The sequence below is a fragment of the Hemiscyllium ocellatum genome, chromosome 17 (genome assembly GCF_020745735.1).
Source record: "Hemiscyllium ocellatum isolate sHemOce1 chromosome 17, sHemOce1.pat.X.cur, whole genome shotgun sequence".
In the NCBI taxonomy this organism is placed as follows: Eukaryota; Metazoa; Chordata; class Chondrichthyes; order Orectolobiformes; family Hemiscylliidae; genus Hemiscyllium; species Hemiscyllium ocellatum.
The window spans coordinates 40,807,856-40,827,998 of NC_083417.1; the positions used below are offsets into that span (position 1 = coordinate 40,807,856).

Genomic DNA, 20,143 nt, shown 5'->3' on the forward strand with positions numbered 1-20,143 from the left:
CACGGACCAACCAACCCAACCACCTCGTGGCTCAACGCTTCAACTCCCCCTCCCACTCCAACAAGGACATGCAGGTCCTTGGACTCCTCCATCGCCAGACCATAGCAACATGACGGCTAGAGGAAGAGCACCTCATCTTCCGCCTAGGAACCCTCCAACCACAAAGGATGAACTCAGCTTACTCCAGTTTCCTCATTTCTCCAACCCCCACCTTGTCTCAGTCTCAACCCTCGAACTCAGCACCACCTTCCTAACCTGCAATCTTCTTCCTGACCTCTCCACCCCCACCCCAATCTGGCCTATCACCTTCACCTTATCAACCCCCCCCCCCCCTTACCTCCTTCCACCTATCGCATTTCCAACACCCTTCCCCCAAGTCCCTCCTCCCTACCTTTTATCTTAGCCTGCTTGGCACACTTTCCTCATTCCTGAAGAAGGGTTCAAGCCCGAAATGTCGATTCTGCTGCTCCTTGGATGCTGCCTGACCTGCTGCGCTTTTCCAGCAACACATTTCCACCCTATCTAACCCTCTGACTATCTTATATGTCTATTAAGTCACCTCTCAACCTTCTTCTTTTCAATGAAAACAGCTTAAAGTCCCTCAGCCTTTTCTCGTAAGACCTTCCCTCCATACCCGGCAACATCCTAATAAATCTCCTCTGCACCCTTTCCAAAGCTTCCACATGTTTCTTATAATGTACGTCACTAGGACTTCCTTGGCTGGCCCCACTGTCATCTTCCACCTTCTAGTGTCCATTCTGCTGCCACCCTGACAAGGTGTCTGTCAGTGAGGCAAATGATGTAACCTGCCAACGTCATCCTATTGCCATCACCATGTCCAGTCAACCCTCTGAGCTGTCCTCTTTGGACTTAGTGAGTGCTACTTTTCCATGTGATACTCAAGATCTTTGGTAGCCAGTGCTGGCGAAAGACATCCAATTTATATGGAACGCAGATGTTCTCTTCCATATCTTCCTGGCATAGACTTTGCAATTAATACTACTATAGGCTGATAGGCTCACAGCCTCTCGGCACTGCTGATGTTCGGTTCCCACTTTGTGTGGAGCCCCGAAAAGACTAGCGTAGATGTCAGTCTCTGCATTGTCCTGCTCAGTGATGTAACTTCCTAGGAAGGAGTTGTCCTTGCTATTCCTTCCCTGATGGTGATGTGAAGGCCTTGTTGCCATTTACTTATCATTGTCTTGATCCTCTTGTAGCTGATGTGTAAACCAACTTTGGCACTGCTACTCTCTAGACTAATGGCCATGGCTTGGAAATGCATGATTCTTCAGCCAGCAAGGCAAATTATCTGTGAAATCCATGCCCATCACATCGTGGTTTTGCCATGGAATACCAAAGCCTGCATCCATACTGAATGAAATGAATAATGAAACAAAAAGGTATGAAAGAGTTTGCAGCCATTCCATCCTCTTATGATTATATTGAAGGATTATCATGCTTATGTTAGTCTTGATGCAGCACCTGGAATTGTACTATTAGGCTTTGAAAATAAAACACTATACTGTCTTATAGTGTACCAGAGAGACTATTTAAAGGATACAATCCAGCAACATGAGAACTGCAGTGGTTTAAAAAGGCAGCTCAAAGCAACTGTAGGGAGGGAGTCAATAGCCCTAGCCAAAGTTGCCCAAATTCAGTTTAAAAAATAAAAGAAAACATTCTAAGTTCTGACTAATTATCCTCCTAATGGGCTACTGACTACATGATTTATTTCTTGTCTATTTTACATAGAAGGTGCCATCTTCAATCTGCAGCTTCAGTTGGAGCCATTTCTGTTGGTGACACTGATACCCTTTTCCTTGGTGGGCAACTTTGGCAGGCAGGCTGTCTGTCTCAATTGGATGGCAGTCACATGGTGATCTCTTAGGAACACAAGAACAGGAAAAGGGCTTTCAGCCTGTTACATCATTTATTGTGCTTGTAGCTGATCGAAGACTTCAACATCTTTTACCAATACTATCCTCATAACCCTTTATGCCATAGAAATCCATCAACCTCCACTTTAAACATACTGAACTTCAACAATCCTCTGAAGTAAAAGAGCTTTTCTTAATCTTTGTCCTAAATGGCATCCTTCTTATTTTTAAATTATGCTCTCTCAAGGCATACTGCCCATCCCTCGAAGTATTTTATTTCAATGAGAGTACCTCTTATTTTCCAAAACTCTAGACAATACAGGCAATCTCTCCTTATCTGACAATCCCACCCTCCTGGGAACAAGTGGATCTTCTTTAAACTCCTTCAATGGCAATTTCCTGTGATAAGGACACCATAACTGCGCACAGTACCCTAGGTCTAACCAAGATTCTATACAAACTTGACTGCTCCTGTACTCAAATCCTCCTGCAATAAAGGCTAACGCTCCAGACAACACCTGCATGTTAGCCTTTAGGGATTTATTCACAAGGACATCCAAATCCCTTTGCAAATCTGCATTTTTCAACCTCTCAACATTTAAGAAACACTCTGCACATTTGTTCTTCATACCAAAGTGTATAACCTCACATTTTTTTCCACATTATATTCCATCTGCCATGTTCTTGACCAATCTGTCCAAATCCTCCTGAAAACGTTTCAAGTATTCCTCAACACACATTCCTACTTAGCTCTGTATCTTCTGCAAATTTGGAAATGTTACATTTGGTCCACATGTCCAAATCATTGACATGTATTGTATGTAATTAGCTAGCTTTGTGGTATTTACTTGTTATAGTCTGGCAGTCTATTTTCTGCCTGTAGTCGATCTTTAATCCATGCCAGCACATTACCCCTTGTGCCATGTACTTTAATTTTGCTAACCAACCTCCTGTGGGGAACCTTATGAACATCTGAATGTAGTGTGTCCATGAAGCAATTATGTGTGTAACACCCTTTAAAAAAAAATCCAAGTTTATCAAACATGATTTTCCATGAGTAAATCAATGCTGACTATGTCCAACCAGATTGCTTTTAGCCGTGTCCATTTATCACATCCTTTGTGATAGATTTTTCCTACCACTGATATCGGCTGAAGGGTCTGCATTTCCTCTCTTCTTTTCCCTTGGCCCTTTCTTACATAGTAGGGTGAGTTTTTGAAGGTGATTACCAATGCATCAATTATCTCCATCGCCACCCAACACTCTGTGATTTGGACTGACAGGTCTTAGGGACTTGCCAACATTCAACCCATTAGTTTCTCCAGCACAGCTTTCTTATGAATGCTAATTTCCTTCAACTCCTCCTCCTCCTTCTGGACCTAAAATTCTAGAGATTTCTTGTAACTTTCTCAGTGTGAATGGACACAAAGTAATCATTTAGTTTCTCTGCCATTTCTATATTCACTATTAAAAGTTCTTCTGACACAGCTTCTAGTGGACACATGTTCACTGTAGCCAAATATTTCCTTTTTTACTTACCTGGGGAAATGTTTACATTCCATGTTCTTTTTATGTTCTTTTCCTAAATCACATTCATATTGTACCCTTCCTTTCTCCATGTCTTTACATTCCTTTGAAGTATTCTGAAAGCTTCACAACAATCAGATTTATTACTGTTTCTGGCCACTTTATAAGTCTTCTCTTTAAATCTTATATATTCCTTCATTTCCCCTGTCAGCCACATTTGAATGACTTTTTTTTTAGTTTTAATTGACCACCATTGATAAAATACTGTCTGGGGTGCTGCTAGCTAGCCATTCTGACTCCCTTCCCACAATTGGTCCTGGCAGTGGAATGACATAGGATTTGATAAAATTGAGTTTAGTAATCCTGTATCCTGTCCTGAATTCTAAAACATATGTTGGAAAAGAGGAATGGGCAGCACAGTGGCTCAGTGCTTAGCACTGCTGCCTCACAGTGCCAGGGACCCAGGTTCGATTCCAGCCTCAACTCTGTGTGGAGTTTGCCCGTTCTCCCAGTGTCTGCATGGGTTTCCTCTGGGTGCTCTGGTTTCATCCCACAATCCAAAGATGTGCAGGTTAGGTGAATTGGCTATGCTAAATTGCCCATAGTGTTACAGAGATTCATAGGTTATATGCATTAATCTGGGGTAAATGTAGAGTAAAAGGGGAATGGGTCTGGCTGGGTTACTCTTCAGAGGGTCAGTGTGAACTTGTTGGGCCGAAGGGCCTGTTTCCATGCTATAGAGATTCTATGATTCCAATTGAAAAGTTCATTTCAGACCTGGAGCAGGAGATGGCAATTCAGCCTCCGAAGCTTGCTCCATGATTTAATACAATCATGGCTGGTACCATCTTGGCCTCAACTGGGATAATGAAGTCTGGGGTAGTGAATTCCACAGATTCATAACCCTTTGAAAGAAGTAATTCTTCCTCATCTGTTTAAAACTGTCCCCCTTTAACCTAAGACGATGTATTATCATTCTAGATTGCACCACAAGGGGTAATATCTGCTCTCCGTCTATTTTGTCAATCTCCTTTGTCCTCTTATTTATCTCAATTAGATCTTCTAACTCTAGCATTTATCAGCCTAACCTGCTCAATCTCTCCTCTTAACACAAAATAAGATTTCTCCAACTGTTTAAAAGTGGTTTTATAAAACCTTGTTATCAAACAATTAGAAGAGAATATTTGGCATTGAAATGATTTCCTACTTGTAATGCAACATTCTTTCTTCAAATGAAAGTCAATGGTACTACCATTACTGACTCCCCCACTATCAAAATAGACAATTCTCCTGGACCGGATGGGATTTATCCTAGGATTTTCTGGGAAGCCAAGGAGGAGGTTGCCAAGTCTTTCGCTTTGATCTTTATGTCATCATTGTCCACAGGAATCATGCCAGAAGACTGGAGGATTGCAAATGTTGTTCCCTTGTTCAGGAAGGGGTGTAGAGAAACTCTGGAAATTATAGCCTTACTTCAGTTGTGGGTAAAGTGTTGGAAAAGGTTATATGAGATAGGATTTATAATCATCTAGAGAGGAATAAGCTGATTAGGGATAGTCAACATGGTTTTGTGAAGGGTAGGTCGTGCCTCACAAACCTTATTGAGTTATTTGAGAAGGTGACCAAACAGATGGATGATGTAGTGTATATCGATTTCAGTAAGGCATTTGATAAGGTACCCTATGTTAGGGTATTGCACAAAATATGGAGGCATAGGATTGAGGGTGATTTAGCTGTTTGGATCAGAAGTTGGCTAGCTGAAAGAAGACAGAGGGTGGTGGTTAGTGGTAAATATTCATCCTGGAGTTCAATTACTTGTCAGGTCTGTTTTGCAAGGATCTGTTTTGGGTCCACTGTTGTTTGTCATTTTATATAAATAACCTCGATGAGGGTATAGAAGGATGGGTTAGTAAATTTGCGAATGATACTAAGGTCGGTAGAGTTGTGGATACTGGCGAAGGATGTTATAGGTTACAGAGAGACATAGATAAGCTGCAGAGCTGGGCTGAAAGGTGTCAAATGGAGTTTAATGTGGAAAAGTGTGAGGTGATTCACTTTGGAAGGAGTAACAGGAATGTAGAGTACTGGACGAGTGGCAAGATTCTTAGTAGTGTAGATGAGCAGAGAGATGTCTGTGTCCAGGTACATGGATCCTTGAAAGTTGCCACCCAGGTTGACAGGGTTGTTAAGAAGGCATACAGTGTGTTAGCTTTTGTTGGTAGAGGAATTTTGTTTCGGAACCATAAGATCATATTGCATCTATACAAACTCTGGTGCAGCTACATTTGGAGTACTGCGTACAGTTCCGGTCACCACATTACAGGAAGAATGTGGAAGCATTGGAAAGGGTTCAGAGGAGATTTACTAGGATGTTGCCTGGTGTGGAGGGAATGTCTTATGAGGAAAGGCTGAGGGACTTGAAGCTGTATTCGTTAGAAAAAAGAAGGTTAAGAGTTGACTCAATAATCAGAGGGTTAGATAGGTTGGACAGTGAGACCTTTTTCCTCGGATGGTGATAGCTAGCACAGGGGACATAGCTTTAAATTGAGGGGTGATAGATATAGGATAGATGTCAGAGGTAGTTTCTTTACTTGGAGAGTAGTAGTGGAACGTGCTGCCTGCAACAGTTGACTCATCAACTTTAAGGGCATATAAATGGTCATTCGATAGGCATGTGGACGAGAATGGAATAGTGTAGGTTAGATGGGCTTCAGATTGGTTCCACAGATCGGCGCAACATCGTGGGTCAAAGGGCCTGTACTGCGCTATAGTGTTCTGTGTTCTAAAATTCTGGAGCTTACCGCTGACCAGACACTGAACTGGATCAGCCATATAAATGTTGCACTGACAAGAGCAGGTCAGTGGCTAGGAACTTTGCAGTAAAAGTTCACCTTCTGACTCCCTACTGCTTGTCTACTATCAACATGCTACAAGTCGGAATTCTTAGTGAATACGTCCCACTAACTTTCCTGGAATAAAGGGATTATCCTCTATAGAAGGTTTGAGATTGGTCTTAGATTTATTGGAATTTAGAAAAATGGGAGGTGACCTTATTAAAGCATGTAAGATTTTGAAGGGCTTGACAAGAGGATGACTATTCGTTTGGGAAAATCCAAACTTGGATCAACTATTTAAAAATATGAGGTCTCAACATTTAAGATAATGATGAGGAATTTCTTCTTTCAGAAGGTTGTTAGTACGTGGAATTCTCTTCCGTAAAGAATAGTGGGAATTGGGTTAGTAGGGCTGAATTAGAGGTTTTTTTTGATCAACAAGAGAGACAAGGAGAGTGAGAAGAAAGTGGAATTAAGGCTGCAACCAGATTAACTGTCAATTTATTGAATATAGAATTAGGCTTCAGGGATTAGATGACTTGCTCTTGTTTCAGTTTCTTATGATCTGATCATAGAGCACTGTGGTTGGGATCTTGACATTGCATTGACTTTTCTGCCAATACAAGGCACTATCGCTGACCTGCAGGTATGGGCGAGCCGGTAATGAGAGTTTGAACTGCAGTCTGGATTTTTGCAGAGACAGGATGCTTAGTTTCTGGAGAGTGTGTGAGGCAGCCAATTTCACAACCATAAGTGTTGGAATCCAGACAAGGCTGTTGAAGTGTTGACTATGATTTGAAGTAGAAGATGCAAGCATGAGGGATCATAGAGAGGCAGAGGCCTGGCATTTGGGCACTTCTCCCACTTAAATTCTCTCAGGATATTCAATATAACACCTCCCACTTAATTCTCTCAGGATATTCAACATAACACAACAAGTGAGCTTCAATCCTTTAATGTGAAATAGAAAACAAGCACAGAGGTGATGAACAAGGACAGTGAAACTGCTTGGAGATCTGCATCATGCATTGACATTAAGAGTGGATCTATTTGAGGCTCTGTCTTCAATGGAAGTGTTCTCACAGACAGCTCAAAGTAAGTTGAAGACTATGCCATCTTCCTTAGCTAGAAGGGCTCAGCTGAAACATGCTTTGCCAAATATTCCATGACATTGATGGCATCCTGAAGAAACCCAATTAATTTTTATCAGGTCTTCCATCTCCACATGTAGCCTTTGTCATACATTCACCTTTTCCACCTCCTGTTCCTCAGATGAGACTTCATTCCAGGGCCTTTCTGCCTTTGAGCTCAACACGTCCTTGAGGAACCATGTTATAGAGAGTGCATTAGACAACCATAAAACATAAAGCATCTTACAGGGTGTCATTTGACCAGCCCAGGCGCAAAACCACAGCTGTAGAAGTTTGATTTTTATTGCATGAAGAAAGATGAGATGGCAAAAATGTCGTGCAAATATTTTGAGATTGGCTTTACAGAACAAAACAGAAGTAAAAAACATAACCAAGTTCATAAGAATAAGAAGCTTCAGACAAGAAAATATAAATTATGGGATTAGAAACCCATGAATTCCTAGGATCTGATAGTCTACATCCAAAAGATCTAAAAGAATTGGTTGTAGATGTATTGAATGCAGAAATTTTCAAAATTCCATCGACATTGATCCTTGCAGTTTGGAAAATGGCAAATGTAACTCTGCGGTTGGAGAAAGGAGTCTGACATCAGCCATTAGGAAAATGCTGAGGGTGTATTTTATGGTCCTTTTTAATGTCAGCAAGGAAAATGGGGCAATTCCAAACAAAGTTCCCAGCCACTATGCTAGTTTGATTCTGCCATGTCCACAGCCAGCCATTTTCACTAGGACAAAGAAAGGACTGCTCCACAATTTCAACTGGTCCCTGATTAAGGCTGAAAAAGGTGATCATTAAAAAGTCAGTAATAAGGGTTAATGTGATTTTTGCGGAGGCACACAAACAGTGGGACAGACCAGATGAAGGAGGTGGGTGCAAAGTAAGAAGCGTGTCACGACAGCTCCAGGGTACTAGCTGGGCTGTGTGAATAGAGGGGGAACAGGTGCCATTAGTACCTTTGCATGTGATGGGGTGACATTAAGCGCTGAGGCATCGAGGATATTGTCTCATTGTGGCTTTGTGGAGGCAAGGGCAGAGGACAAGGCAGCCGAGTATAATTTGAGGTCATCTGAATGGAAAGAATACAGCAGCTGGTGATGGGGACATGTCAATCAGACTTTGGACAATATGGAGCAACTTTCTGTGCAGGATGGATGAAGTGCTGAACATCACAAAGACAGGAGGAAGGGATGAGGGGCAGAAAAGGCATAGATGCCCATGCTCTCAGTATAAGATCAACCTGCAAAGTGGCAGCTATTAGAAAATGGCTAAGAACCAATGCTGGAGGAGAATGCAGCTCTCCAGAAGGTTACTGTACTGTGTAGTTTGCTTCTGGCTCCTACAAATAGCACACCACTGATGTCTGTTATGCCTTAATTGGTAGCGGACTTGCTTCTAAGTCACAAGCTTCCAGGTTCACTTTCCAATCCTGGGGTTTTAGCATAAAACTCGATGCTGATTTCAAGTGCCATACTGAGGGAGTGCAGCAATACTGGGGGTGCCTTCTTTGGAAGTGACTTGAAACTGAGGCCTCAGTTGCCGATTCAGGTGGATGTAAAAGGTGGATGGCACTATTTCAAAAACACCAGGAGATATATCTTGTCCTGGAAAATAATTGTTCTTCAATAACATTAAAAAACCTCATTTCTGCTTGTTAATACATTGCTGTTTTTAAAAACTTTGGAGTGTTCAAGTCAGTTTCTATATCACACCATGACTACAATTCAAAAAACATTTTATTGGCTATAAAGCACTTTGAGACATGTGCTTGTGAAAAGTGCTATATGAAAATGCAATTGTTTTATCTTTGCATTGCTTCTCACCGGTCGTTGCTTTATTAATTTATCAGGACTGTAAAGCATAGTCACTTTGTGGCAGATAGGACCTTCCAAGTACTGTGTAGTTACTTTGGCATCGTTGGATTTGCCCAGGTGTGATGCATTATCAGAGGTGCCCACATGTCCACATGACATCCTTTCCACTCTATCAACTTTTAGCTGTCTGTGATCACTACCAGAATTTTCTTCATGTATACATTTACTGTCCCATTAGTTACAATGACTCCTTCATCCTCCACTAATCCAGTTTGCTCTTCATTCCAACCCTCACAGTACCTGTTTAGATATTGTAGGGGATATCCTTTGTAGAAGTGGTTACTCACCACGGAACCACAGAGGTGATATAGCCAAGGCTTCCCAATACTCGCATTGAGTAGATCATTGTTCTTTTGGGGTACTAGTGCTTCGATAAGTTTCTTGATACAATGTAATACACTGCTATAGGGTTCTTACTTGCTGTAGCAGTCTACTATGTGCTCTCAATAACAGGACCCCTCAGAGAATTGTCAGTCTTGAGAACAGTGAGGACATGGATACACTGGCTGGCTGGCATTTATGGTTCTTCCCTAACTACCCTTGAATGGAGTTGCTTGCTAGACCATTTCAGAGGGCAGTTGCAACTCATCCACATTGAAGTGGGTCTGGAATCACATGTTGGGCAGACTCAGTGAGGATGGCAAATGTTCTTCTCAAAAGGATATTAGTAAGCTAGATGGGTTCTGCCTACAATTGATGATGGTTCTGTGGTTATTATTAAAATATTAATCCTTTTTTTGTATAGAATTCAAATTCCACCATTTGCCATAGCAGAATTTGAACATGTCCCCAGAATATTAGCTGAGATCCCGGATTAATAGTCTAGTGATAATACCATTAGGCAATCATCTCCCCAAAGGTAACTACTCAAAAAAAAAAGAAAGAGAAGGAACGAAGTATTGAAGGGAGGAATGAAGAAGAGCCTATGCTAACAAAGATGTAGTGTTCTTACCACACAAGGATGTGGCTATGCATGGCATCAGGCTTGAAGATCTCCTCAGGATACCATAATGGTAGGGGATGATCTGTTTCAAGAGTAGTTCATCTGAGCTCCTCTGATCCAGGATTGAGGACTTGACATGGAACACATTCTGTGCTACCACCTCTATTGAAGACACAGTCTAGCAAATATTCCTGTCATTTGTTCATTTTGGGAGGTTTATGATCACAGTTACCTATGGAGGCAGTTGACAATTTGAAACAACTTTCTGATAGTTTATTGAGAGTTAGCATTTTAGGTATGGTGTATTACGTGATTAGGCAAAGAAAAATATAAATGACCCTTAACAGATGAGAATGCTTCACTGATCGCGAAGTAATTCTGTAAAATGAAGGAGTAAAACAGCGCAGTCCCACGTCCAGGGTATCTTGCAGTCTTTTGTGGTAGTCTTTACTAGCAACGATCATTATTTTCCCTTGGGCTGATGTAGTGGATGTCCTAGAAAAGCACAGCAGGTCAGGCAGCATCTGAGGAGTAGGAAAATCGGCATTTGTCCGAAATGTCAATTCTCCTGCTCCTCAGTTACTATCTGACCTGCTGTGCTTTTCCGGCACCATTCAGTTGACTCTAATCTCCAACATCTGCAGTCCTCACTTTGGCCTAGTGGATGTCCTGGTCTTGCCCCAAGAAAATGGTAGCTTGTCTCCCCAGATCCCCTTCTAACAGCTCTCCCTGTGTTATTTTGGGGCCTGGCCATTTATGTTATGTCAAACACCTGTCCAAATCCTCTTGGCCAATGGCTGTGAGCAGCTATTCGTACTGCCAGGGTGACCTTGGTCCTCCTTGCTCACCTCCATTCAAAATTTAGTTTTCATTCCTTCTAAGAAACAGATATGCTGAAAATACTTGTAGAATATAGAAAGGAGCGCACAGAAATGGGCCCTTCGGCCCATGATGTTGTACCAAACATGATGGTAAATTAAACTAATTCCTTCTGCAGCTCTTGATTCATATCCCTCCGTCCCTTGCATATTTATGTTCTTATCTAAAAGTGCTTTAAATGCCCCTATCATATCTGTCTCCACCCCGGCGTCGCATTCAAGACTCCTACCACTGTGTGTAAAAACCTTGCCCCTCACATCTCCTTTGAACTTCCCCCTCATACCTTAAATGAATGCCCTGTAGTATTAGACATTTCAACACTTGGAAAAAGATTTTGACCGTCAACCCTACCAATGCGTCTCATACTTTTATAGACTTCTATCAAGTCTCCCCTCAGCCTCTGCCGCTTCAGAGAAATTAATCCAAGTTTTTACAGCCTCTCCTTATACCTTATACCCTCTAATCCAGGCAGCATCCTGGTAAATGTCTTTTGCATCTTCTCCAAAGCCTCCATGTCCTTTCCATAATTGAATGCTATACTCTAGATATGGCCTAACCAAAGTCTCATAAAGCTGTAACATGACATCTGATCAAAAAAGGCAAACATGTATAACAAGTGAGCAGCAGCTTACACCAGGTGTCACATTACCGCATATATTCCTGTGTAGCATGAGACCTCATTTCAGTGTATTACAGTAATAACTAGCTTTCTATGAGGTAATATGGCACATGATAAATCTTTTGTTTGAATAGGAAGCTAGTTAATACTGTAACATAGTGAAATGAGGTCTCATGCTACACAAGAAATACCAAATTTAGAATACTAAAAACACATAGTTTTCAAGGGGCCACAATTTCCAACACATTGAAGCATATACATTCGTCTACCAGGCTTGTCATTACCATTGAAGAACACCTTGTACCTTTGTCCTGCCACTGCATGTATGACTTCAAAGGTCCTTATTTACACTGCTCAGAAAGGAAAATAATACACAGAAATAGTAAGAAGACACCACAATGATCTGCTCGGTATTGTGCATTTCACGGCAGCCTCTGTGTTTGATCAGCCATGTAAGTGAAGGAGTCGGAGGCAGCATTCTGTCTTGTCTCAAATTACAATGGAGATGCGTATTATAGTTTTTCTCATTGTGCAGGTGTTTGTGGGGACTCTTCAGGGGCTGCTTTATCTTCTTCATTACGGAAACAGACTTCATCATCAGGGCCCTGCGATATAGATGCTGCTAATTGTCAGATGGGCCAAATGGGCTGAAGATAGTGATACCCCATGTGAGGTGGCATCCTCATACTCTTCAGTGACATTCCCTGTTCTTGACTGGTGCAAGTGCAGTACAAGTTGTATGGCATCCCCCATACAAACGTGTGCACAACCATTGATATTGACTCGAGTGCACATTCTCTATAGATCAATGCATATTTCTTTAATGTTCAGTGACATATGATTCTCCCAAAGGTTGGCTGCTCTATCCATGAATGTATTCACGTACTCAAAAGTCCTGAGCAATAGTAAAATGTCTGAGCTGGATAGATTGCTCCATTCACAGCCCATAACCCTGCACTGCATCAGACAACTCTGATGTGAGAGGACATTACTCGCTGCCAGTCTAGGTATAACCTCCTTTCTAGTGACATCTGAAACCCTGTATTAGTGCCCAGTTGAGTATGACTGTGTCTGTTCATGATTCTGTAAAGGAGTCTGCCATAGCAGCCCCTAACGCTTGCATTTTCTTAAGTATATTAGTGAACATGCTACTCACCCTATGCACCCTTCCTAAATATGTGAGAGGTGAAGTACCTCAATTGTTTTTTGGAAAACATGACCATGTTCTTTTGGAACTTTGCTAACCATTTCGGCCCAATGTTGGTGAGAGAAAAGGTCTCCCTGGGAGGCATCTGCACCTGTGGGTGACACAAGTAAAGTTAATAAAAGTTAGCCTTGGAGAGCAGAATCCTTTGCCATGCCGAAGATTCATAATGTAGATCAGTGTTTGGCATGGTGTTAGTTTGAGTGAAGTACTGTGCAGCCCCCATAATGAGCATATTTCCCTGTAATTACTATCTTCACCATATGCATCAGTTTTGCAACGGTCAACTTTCTCATGGACAATGATCTTAGCTTTTTCTCTCAATTTTGCCTACATTGGTATGATGCCATGAAAACGTTCTCCTACCTGTTTGAGACCCCTCTTGAGAATTAAGTGTCTGCTCCTCCTGCACGGACAAAAGAAAACAAGGCATTATGTCTTCTGTAACTATTGACATCATCTTTAATCCATTAGAGGTAGTGTGGCAGGTTTTCAGCAGCTCAATGGCTTTGAGAAAATCTGAGCCTTCAGTAAGTGGCCTCTGCAATCAATCTTCCTGTGTTCAGGGGCAGCCTACACATTGTGGTTCCTCTGCTTGTATATCTGCTGGAGGGTAGTGCTCAGAGATCTGTAATGACGGTTAGAGGTAGCATTTACTTTGCCAGAGAAAATCAGGTCACTTTCTCTACTAAATCTAAGATCTTCTGATCACTTGTACTGATGACATTGACAGTGATTTCTATTAATGTCTTTTGATCTGGGAGAGTAGCTCTTACTTGCCACTTGTAGGAAGACTACCTCCTTTCTCTCGTTGTGTTCAGCATCACCTCCAGATTTACTTCCAAAAATTGAGGAGCAACCCTGCCCTGGGATCTAGGTCACGAGCTCACCTGAGATGCAGGAGAAATACAATTTTCTGTGATTCTTTACTATTCACACAGCATGGTGAATTTAAATCTGGCCCTGATGAGTTAACCTTCCTCATTTCCCACCTCTGCAGATGATGATTGCCTGGCAAACCCAAAACAAACACCTTTGTACAAGTTAAATAGTCAACCACATGAAACATAGGGCCCATTTCTGTATGCCCCAAAGGTGAGCAAAGGACCAGAAAATAGACACGACTTCTGTTTCCCAGAAGTTCCTATCCAATCCATAAAAACTACTACCTGTAATAAAAAAGTTATAACAATGCAGTTCGGAAAAGATTCACAAGGATGTTGCCACAGTTGGAGGGTTTGAGCCATAGGGAGAGGCTGAATAGACTGGGGCTGTTTTCCCTGGAACATGGGAGGATGAGAGGTGACCTTATAGACATGTGAAAAATCATGAGGGGCATGGGATGGTATAAATAGACAAGGTCGTTTCCTGGTTTGGGGGAGTCCAAAACTAGAGGGTTCAGGTTTAGAGTGAGAAGGGAAAGTTTTAAAAGGGACCTAAGGGGCAAAATTTTCACGCAAAGGATGGTATGTATATGGAATGAGCTGCCAGAGGAAATGGTGGAGACTGGTATTAAATTTAAAAGGTGTCTGGATGGGTACATGAATAAGAAAGGTTTAGAGGCATATGGACCAAGTGCTGGCAAATGGGAATGGATTAATTTCGGATATCTGGTCAGCATGGATGAGCTGGACTGAAGGGTCTGTTTCCATGCTGTACATTTCTACGACTTAAAAAGTCCTGGTATAATCAAACACAGTCACTGTAGTTTTATGAAAGGGAAGTAGTATTTGACAAATTTATTTGTGTTTCATGAGAATTAAAAAAATAAGATGGATAAAGGGGGATTGGTAGCGAGAAAATACTTGGATTTTCAAAAGGCAATCCATAAGATATCATACAAAACATAGATACGCAAGATGAACACTCATAGAGTTGGGGACAATCAGTTAGCATGGATAAGGTATTGGTTATGAGACTGAAAGCAGAATCATAGGATTGTAGAAACCCAACAGATTGGGAGCAGGTCATTCAGCCCATTGAGTCCACATCGATCCTCTGAAGAGCATCCCACTCACACCCCTACCATATCCCTTTAACTGTGCATGACTAATCCACCTAGCCTGAACATCCCAGGACACTGGGCAATTTAGCATGGCCAATTTACCTAAACCGCACATCTTTCAACAGTGGGATGAAACCAGAACATCCAGAGGAAACCCACACAGACATGGGACAAGGTGCAAGCTAAACACAGGCAGTTGCCCGAGGCTGGAATCGAATCCAGGTCCCTGGCACTGGGAGGCAGCAGTGCTAACCACTGTGTCACCCTACAGAGAAGGGATAAATTGGGCATTTTCAAATGGGGAAGGCTGTAACTAATGGACTCATGCAAGGATCAGTGCTGAGGGTCTCAACTATTTCAAATTTCTGTTAATGAGTTACAGAAGAAGACTGAGAGTAATGGATCCAAGTTTACTGACAATACAATATTAGGTGGGAATGTAAACTTGGATATAAGCTATGCAAGTTAAATACACCTTTCATTCCAAATGCACAGCCATTCACAAATTATGCAAAGGACAGGTTGACATATGCAATATTGTTGGGAAAATATGTAGTCAGTGAAAAGAAACGGATCTGTTTTATAAGTTCAGACCACAAAAATAGAATAAGCTCTTCTCGTAACCTTCTTGATTCTTTATCAGTGGTGGTACACTGTTGGTTGTAAAGCCAGCTATGGTTTTTTTGCTTCACTGGTTTGCACCTGGTGTTATTCTTTCCTGTTTTTTAAAAAATAATTCTTTCAGTGTCTCTGAATGTAATTTTTCCTATTACTTTTTCAGACAGTTGGAGAGAGCAACTTTACAGAGAAAGGGAACAGAGAGCTGATGTTGCAGCACATTCCTAGAGGTTTCAGTTTGTCATACTCACTGGTTAGGGTGCAGCTTAACACAGACCCAATCCGAAGGCTGTCATTATGCTGAGTTTCTCGAACCCATAACAGATGGTGCCAATTTTTCTGGATTCACTGTTCCAGGAAATAACATTGTATTATATGCATCATTTAGCTTGTCTTTTTTTTGTTGCAAACAAATTCCGTTAAAGTTTTAGTTTTATTTTTAAAGCTGTGTCCATTTTTCATTTCCAGTCTTTGCATATGTAGTTACGTTTTCTTCACTTCCTGTCCTCTACCCAATCTAATCATTGAAGTAGAACCTGGCCCTACTTCAAAACTCTAAGAAGTTTCTCCCATCCTCTGTGGTAAATCTCTCACATTCAATCTCATTAGTGTGGCCTGCCTTCAACTGCTAACAATAACCTGCTTCTGTCTACTTTGTTGAGCTATTCATAATTTAAATTATGTGGATGCTCACTCTGCAATGTTATTCCATTGAAAATCCAACTATTCAAGTCTTTCATTTGTATTAATTTTTGGTAAACAGCATTCTAATAAATTTGCATTTTGGATTGCCAACAAATCAGCCTTATGTATTTAATTTTTTAAACTAGATTGACTATTTTGTTGAACATAGAGAGGAGGAGGTATTACATGTAAAACGGTCTTCAGGAAACAGTGCAATATCCTGTCTGCTGCAAGATATCAATAAAAACAGTCTCAAACAATATGAGATGAGGCTGCAGTATAAATTTTTAGAGGGATCGCATTTGGTAGCCACAAATATATTATTTAGCTCTGCAAAATTATTTGAATCCAAGGAGAAGGAAGATTATATTCTATGTCAATGATTGATGAGAATGTCATTTGCTTTATATAAAACTGCTTCAAATGGTACTTGAAAGGACGCTCCTTTGTAGTTTACTGAAAAACAAGTGAGAATATTTTGAACAGATTTGAACATTTATGTTGTGACTATATACTTTTTAAAAACTGTAGATGAGTTTCAGTGACTAGTTATCACACAGTACATCTGGTAAATTGAAGGGGTGACTTTTATGGTCTGCATCGAAACATAGTATAGTCCTGAATGCTAGAATATCATATCAATATTTGTTCCTTAATCCCCTGTAAAACTGTACATATGTAACTCCAAAACCTGCAAAAGTGAACAAAGCATACATCAGTACTTCAATTTGTTTCAACTACCATCTCTAATAATATTAATGTCATATGTTACTGATAGTAAAAAGTCCAACTACAAAAGTCCTTGTCATCTATTTGTTTTTAAAAAAAGTGTAACAGTGTACCTAAAAGATAATGAAGATGCGTTTTATTTTTAAAACAAAAATCAATTTGAAAAAGGATTTTGGATTACTTTTTAATATCCACTTCAGTCTTTGGATTTCAGATGGCTCCCTGAAATAAAGGTTTACTGTTTTGAGTAATTCATTCATCTGAATATAATTGAATTAATTCAACCCAGGGACTAATTCTGTTTGTATTTTATACACATGCTCGCTCAAAGGGTATGAACATTGTTGGTTATGCCTGCAGTTATTGCCCAACCCTAATTGGTCATGAACTGTCTTCCTGAATCACTGCAGTTTATATGATGTAGATACGTCCACACAGCTATTAAGAGACGAGTCCAGATTTTTGAACTAGTGACAGTGAAGGAACTTGTGATTTTTGTGAAGATTTGTAGCTCAGGTTGTAGGTTTGCTCGCTGAGTGGAAGGTTTGTTCTCAGACGTTTTGTCACCATGCTAGGTAACATCATCAGTGAGCCTCCTTTGAAGTGCTGGTGTACAGTCCTGCTTTCTGTTCATGTGTTGCCCATAGTGTCCATGGGAAATGCAGGGTTACAGGTTGGGGTAGGGGAGTGGGTCTGGGTGGGATACTCTTCCCAGGGGCAGTGTGGACCCAATGGGCTGAATGGCCTGCTTCCACACTGCAGAGATTCTATGATCCTATGAGGAAGATTTTCTTCTGTGAGGATCATTAGTATTTGGAATCCTGAACCCAACAAGCAGTAGAGGCTTGGTAAATGAATATATTCAAGGCTGAATGTGGAAGCTTTTTGATTGGCAAAGGAGTCTAGGGTTATTGAGGGGAGACAGGTAAGAAAGTGCAGTTAAGGCCACATTATATCAGCCCTGATCTTATTGACTAACCGAACAGGTTCAAGCGATTGAATGGCCTATTCCTGTTCATATTATGCATATTTGTATATGTGCACGAAGGTTGCAATAATTATCAATGTGTTACTTTATTATTAAGCTGCAATTTTGAATTTTGCACTGTTGGACTTAACAACATGAGCTGAACAAGCAAGAATAACAAAGGAAATGTGAAGGTCAATTTGAAACCTAAGTCTACCCCAATCACCTGAGGTTTTCTTCAAGAAAAGCTTGACTACAGTGGAGTTTGCATATAAATACGTTTGTTTTTCATTTTGTTTGGGATGTCAATGGATTTTATGATGCATATGTTTAATCAATATCTATTCCTTAACCCTACAGGCTTTGCAGTTATACCAAAGTACTATTATGTACCGGCTGATTTTATTGAATCAGAAAGGATAGCACCCGGCAGCCTAAAGCGTTTTCCTAGTAATTCTGGACATGATGGAAGTCTTTTCTTATGGGGACAGGCCCTGTACATAATTGCAAAGCTGCTTGGTAAGTAAGATAATTCTGTTGGCTCAACAAATTAAATTTGAAACCAGCAACAACATGCTTTTATATAGCTCCTTTAATGTGGAAAAAAAATCCCAAGGTGATTTACAGAAGTATAAGGAAAAGTAACACTGCTCGAGCAGTTGCAAAAATGTTATGAGTGGGGCTACTTAAAGCCATGGACAGTTTTGAACACAAGGATAAAAACCTCACATCTGAGATGCAGGTTATACAGAACCAACATAGGTTGGCAAGAACAGAAGTGATAATTAAACAAGAATGGGTGCAGCCACTAGAAGTTGACAAGGAGTGGAGGAGCAGAGTTGGGCAGACTATCAGACTACATAGAACATAGAACATAACAGTGCAGTACAGGCCCTTCAGCCCTCGATGTTGCGCCGACCTGTCATACCAATCTGGGGCTGTTTTTCCTGCAGCGCGGAGGCTGAGGGATGACCCTCAGGTTTACAAAAGTATGAGGGGAATGGATAGGATAAATAGAAAAAGTCTTTTCTCTGGGGTCAAGGAGTCCAGAACTTGAGGGCATAGGTTTAGGGTGAGAGGGGAAAGATATAAAAAGGACCTAAGAGGCAACCTTTTCACACATAGGGTGGTATGTGTATGCAGTGAGCTGCCAGAGGAAGTAGTGGAGGCTGGTACAATTGCAACATTTAAGAAGCATTTGGATGGGTATATGAATATGAAGGGTTTGGAGGGATATGGACTGGGTGCTGGCAGGTGAGACTAGATTGGGTTGGGATATCTGGTAGGCATGGACTGGTTAGATCGAAGGATCTGTTTCCGTGCTATACATCTCTATGATTCTAACCTACACGATTCCATGTACGTCCATATGCTTGTCTAATGACGACTTAAATGTACTTAAAGTTGGCAAATCTACTACTGTTGCAGGCAAAGCATTCCATGCCCATACTACTCTCTGAGTAAAGAAACTACCTCTGACATCTATCCCATATCTATCACCCCTCAATTTAAAGCTATGCCCCTCATGCTCGCCATCACCATACTTGGACGAGTTTGTATGATATAATATGCTGGCTGAATTTTAATTAACAATCAATTATTTCCTTGTGCCCAATCCACAATAGTGGACGAATTGATAAGCCCGAAGGATCTGGACCCTGCTAGACGATATGTGCCTTCAAAGGATCAGAGAAATATCAGCTTGAGGTATTCTAACCAGGTGAGTATTAAAGACAGTTCAGCCAATGTACTTAAATTAATCTAACTAGAAAACTGGGAGAGAAAACAAAGTTTAAAATAGTAAACTTTCAAAAATTCTTGAGCTTTCTTGAAAGCAATTTACTGACTTTATACTGTTGCTATTAGGTTTTATAGTTTGGTGAAACACCATATCAAAGACAGTTGTTAAATTGTATTTAATGTAACTGTGAAAAATATTAATAGGAGCTACTTAAGAATTGACTAGCTATATAATATGATGGTCAGTTGTAGCCAGAGTTTTTGTTATTTCAGATGAGCAGTTAATCACAAAATTGCCATCCGGTAGATGGAGCTGAAAATGTGTTGCTGGTTAAAGCACAGCAGGTTAGGCAGCATCCAAGGAACAGGAAATTCGACGTTTCGGGCCAGAGCCCTTCATCAGGAATCTTCATTGACATTTTCAGCTCTGATCTCCAGCATCTGCAGACCTCACTTTTTACTATCCTGTAGATGGAGGCCATTTGGCCCATTGTA

At 40.9% G+C, this 20,143-nt stretch overlaps 1 protein-coding gene across 4 annotated transcripts in view; it reads left to right on the forward strand.

Annotated features, from left to right (window-relative positions):
• The window catches only part of phkb (phosphorylase kinase, beta), a 262,162-nt gene that overhangs the window by 137,453 nt on the left and 104,566 nt on the right, over positions 1-20,143 (forward strand). For all 4 annotated transcript variants that reach the window (XM_060838109.1, XM_060838108.1, XM_060838110.1 and 1 more), the window contains 2 exons: positions 18,269-18,427; positions 19,534-19,628. In XM_060838109.1, coding sequence (XP_060694092.1) covers positions 18,269-18,427; positions 19,534-19,628 — 254 coding nt within the window. The remainder of the gene's footprint in view (positions 1-18,268; positions 18,428-19,533; positions 19,629-20,143) is intronic.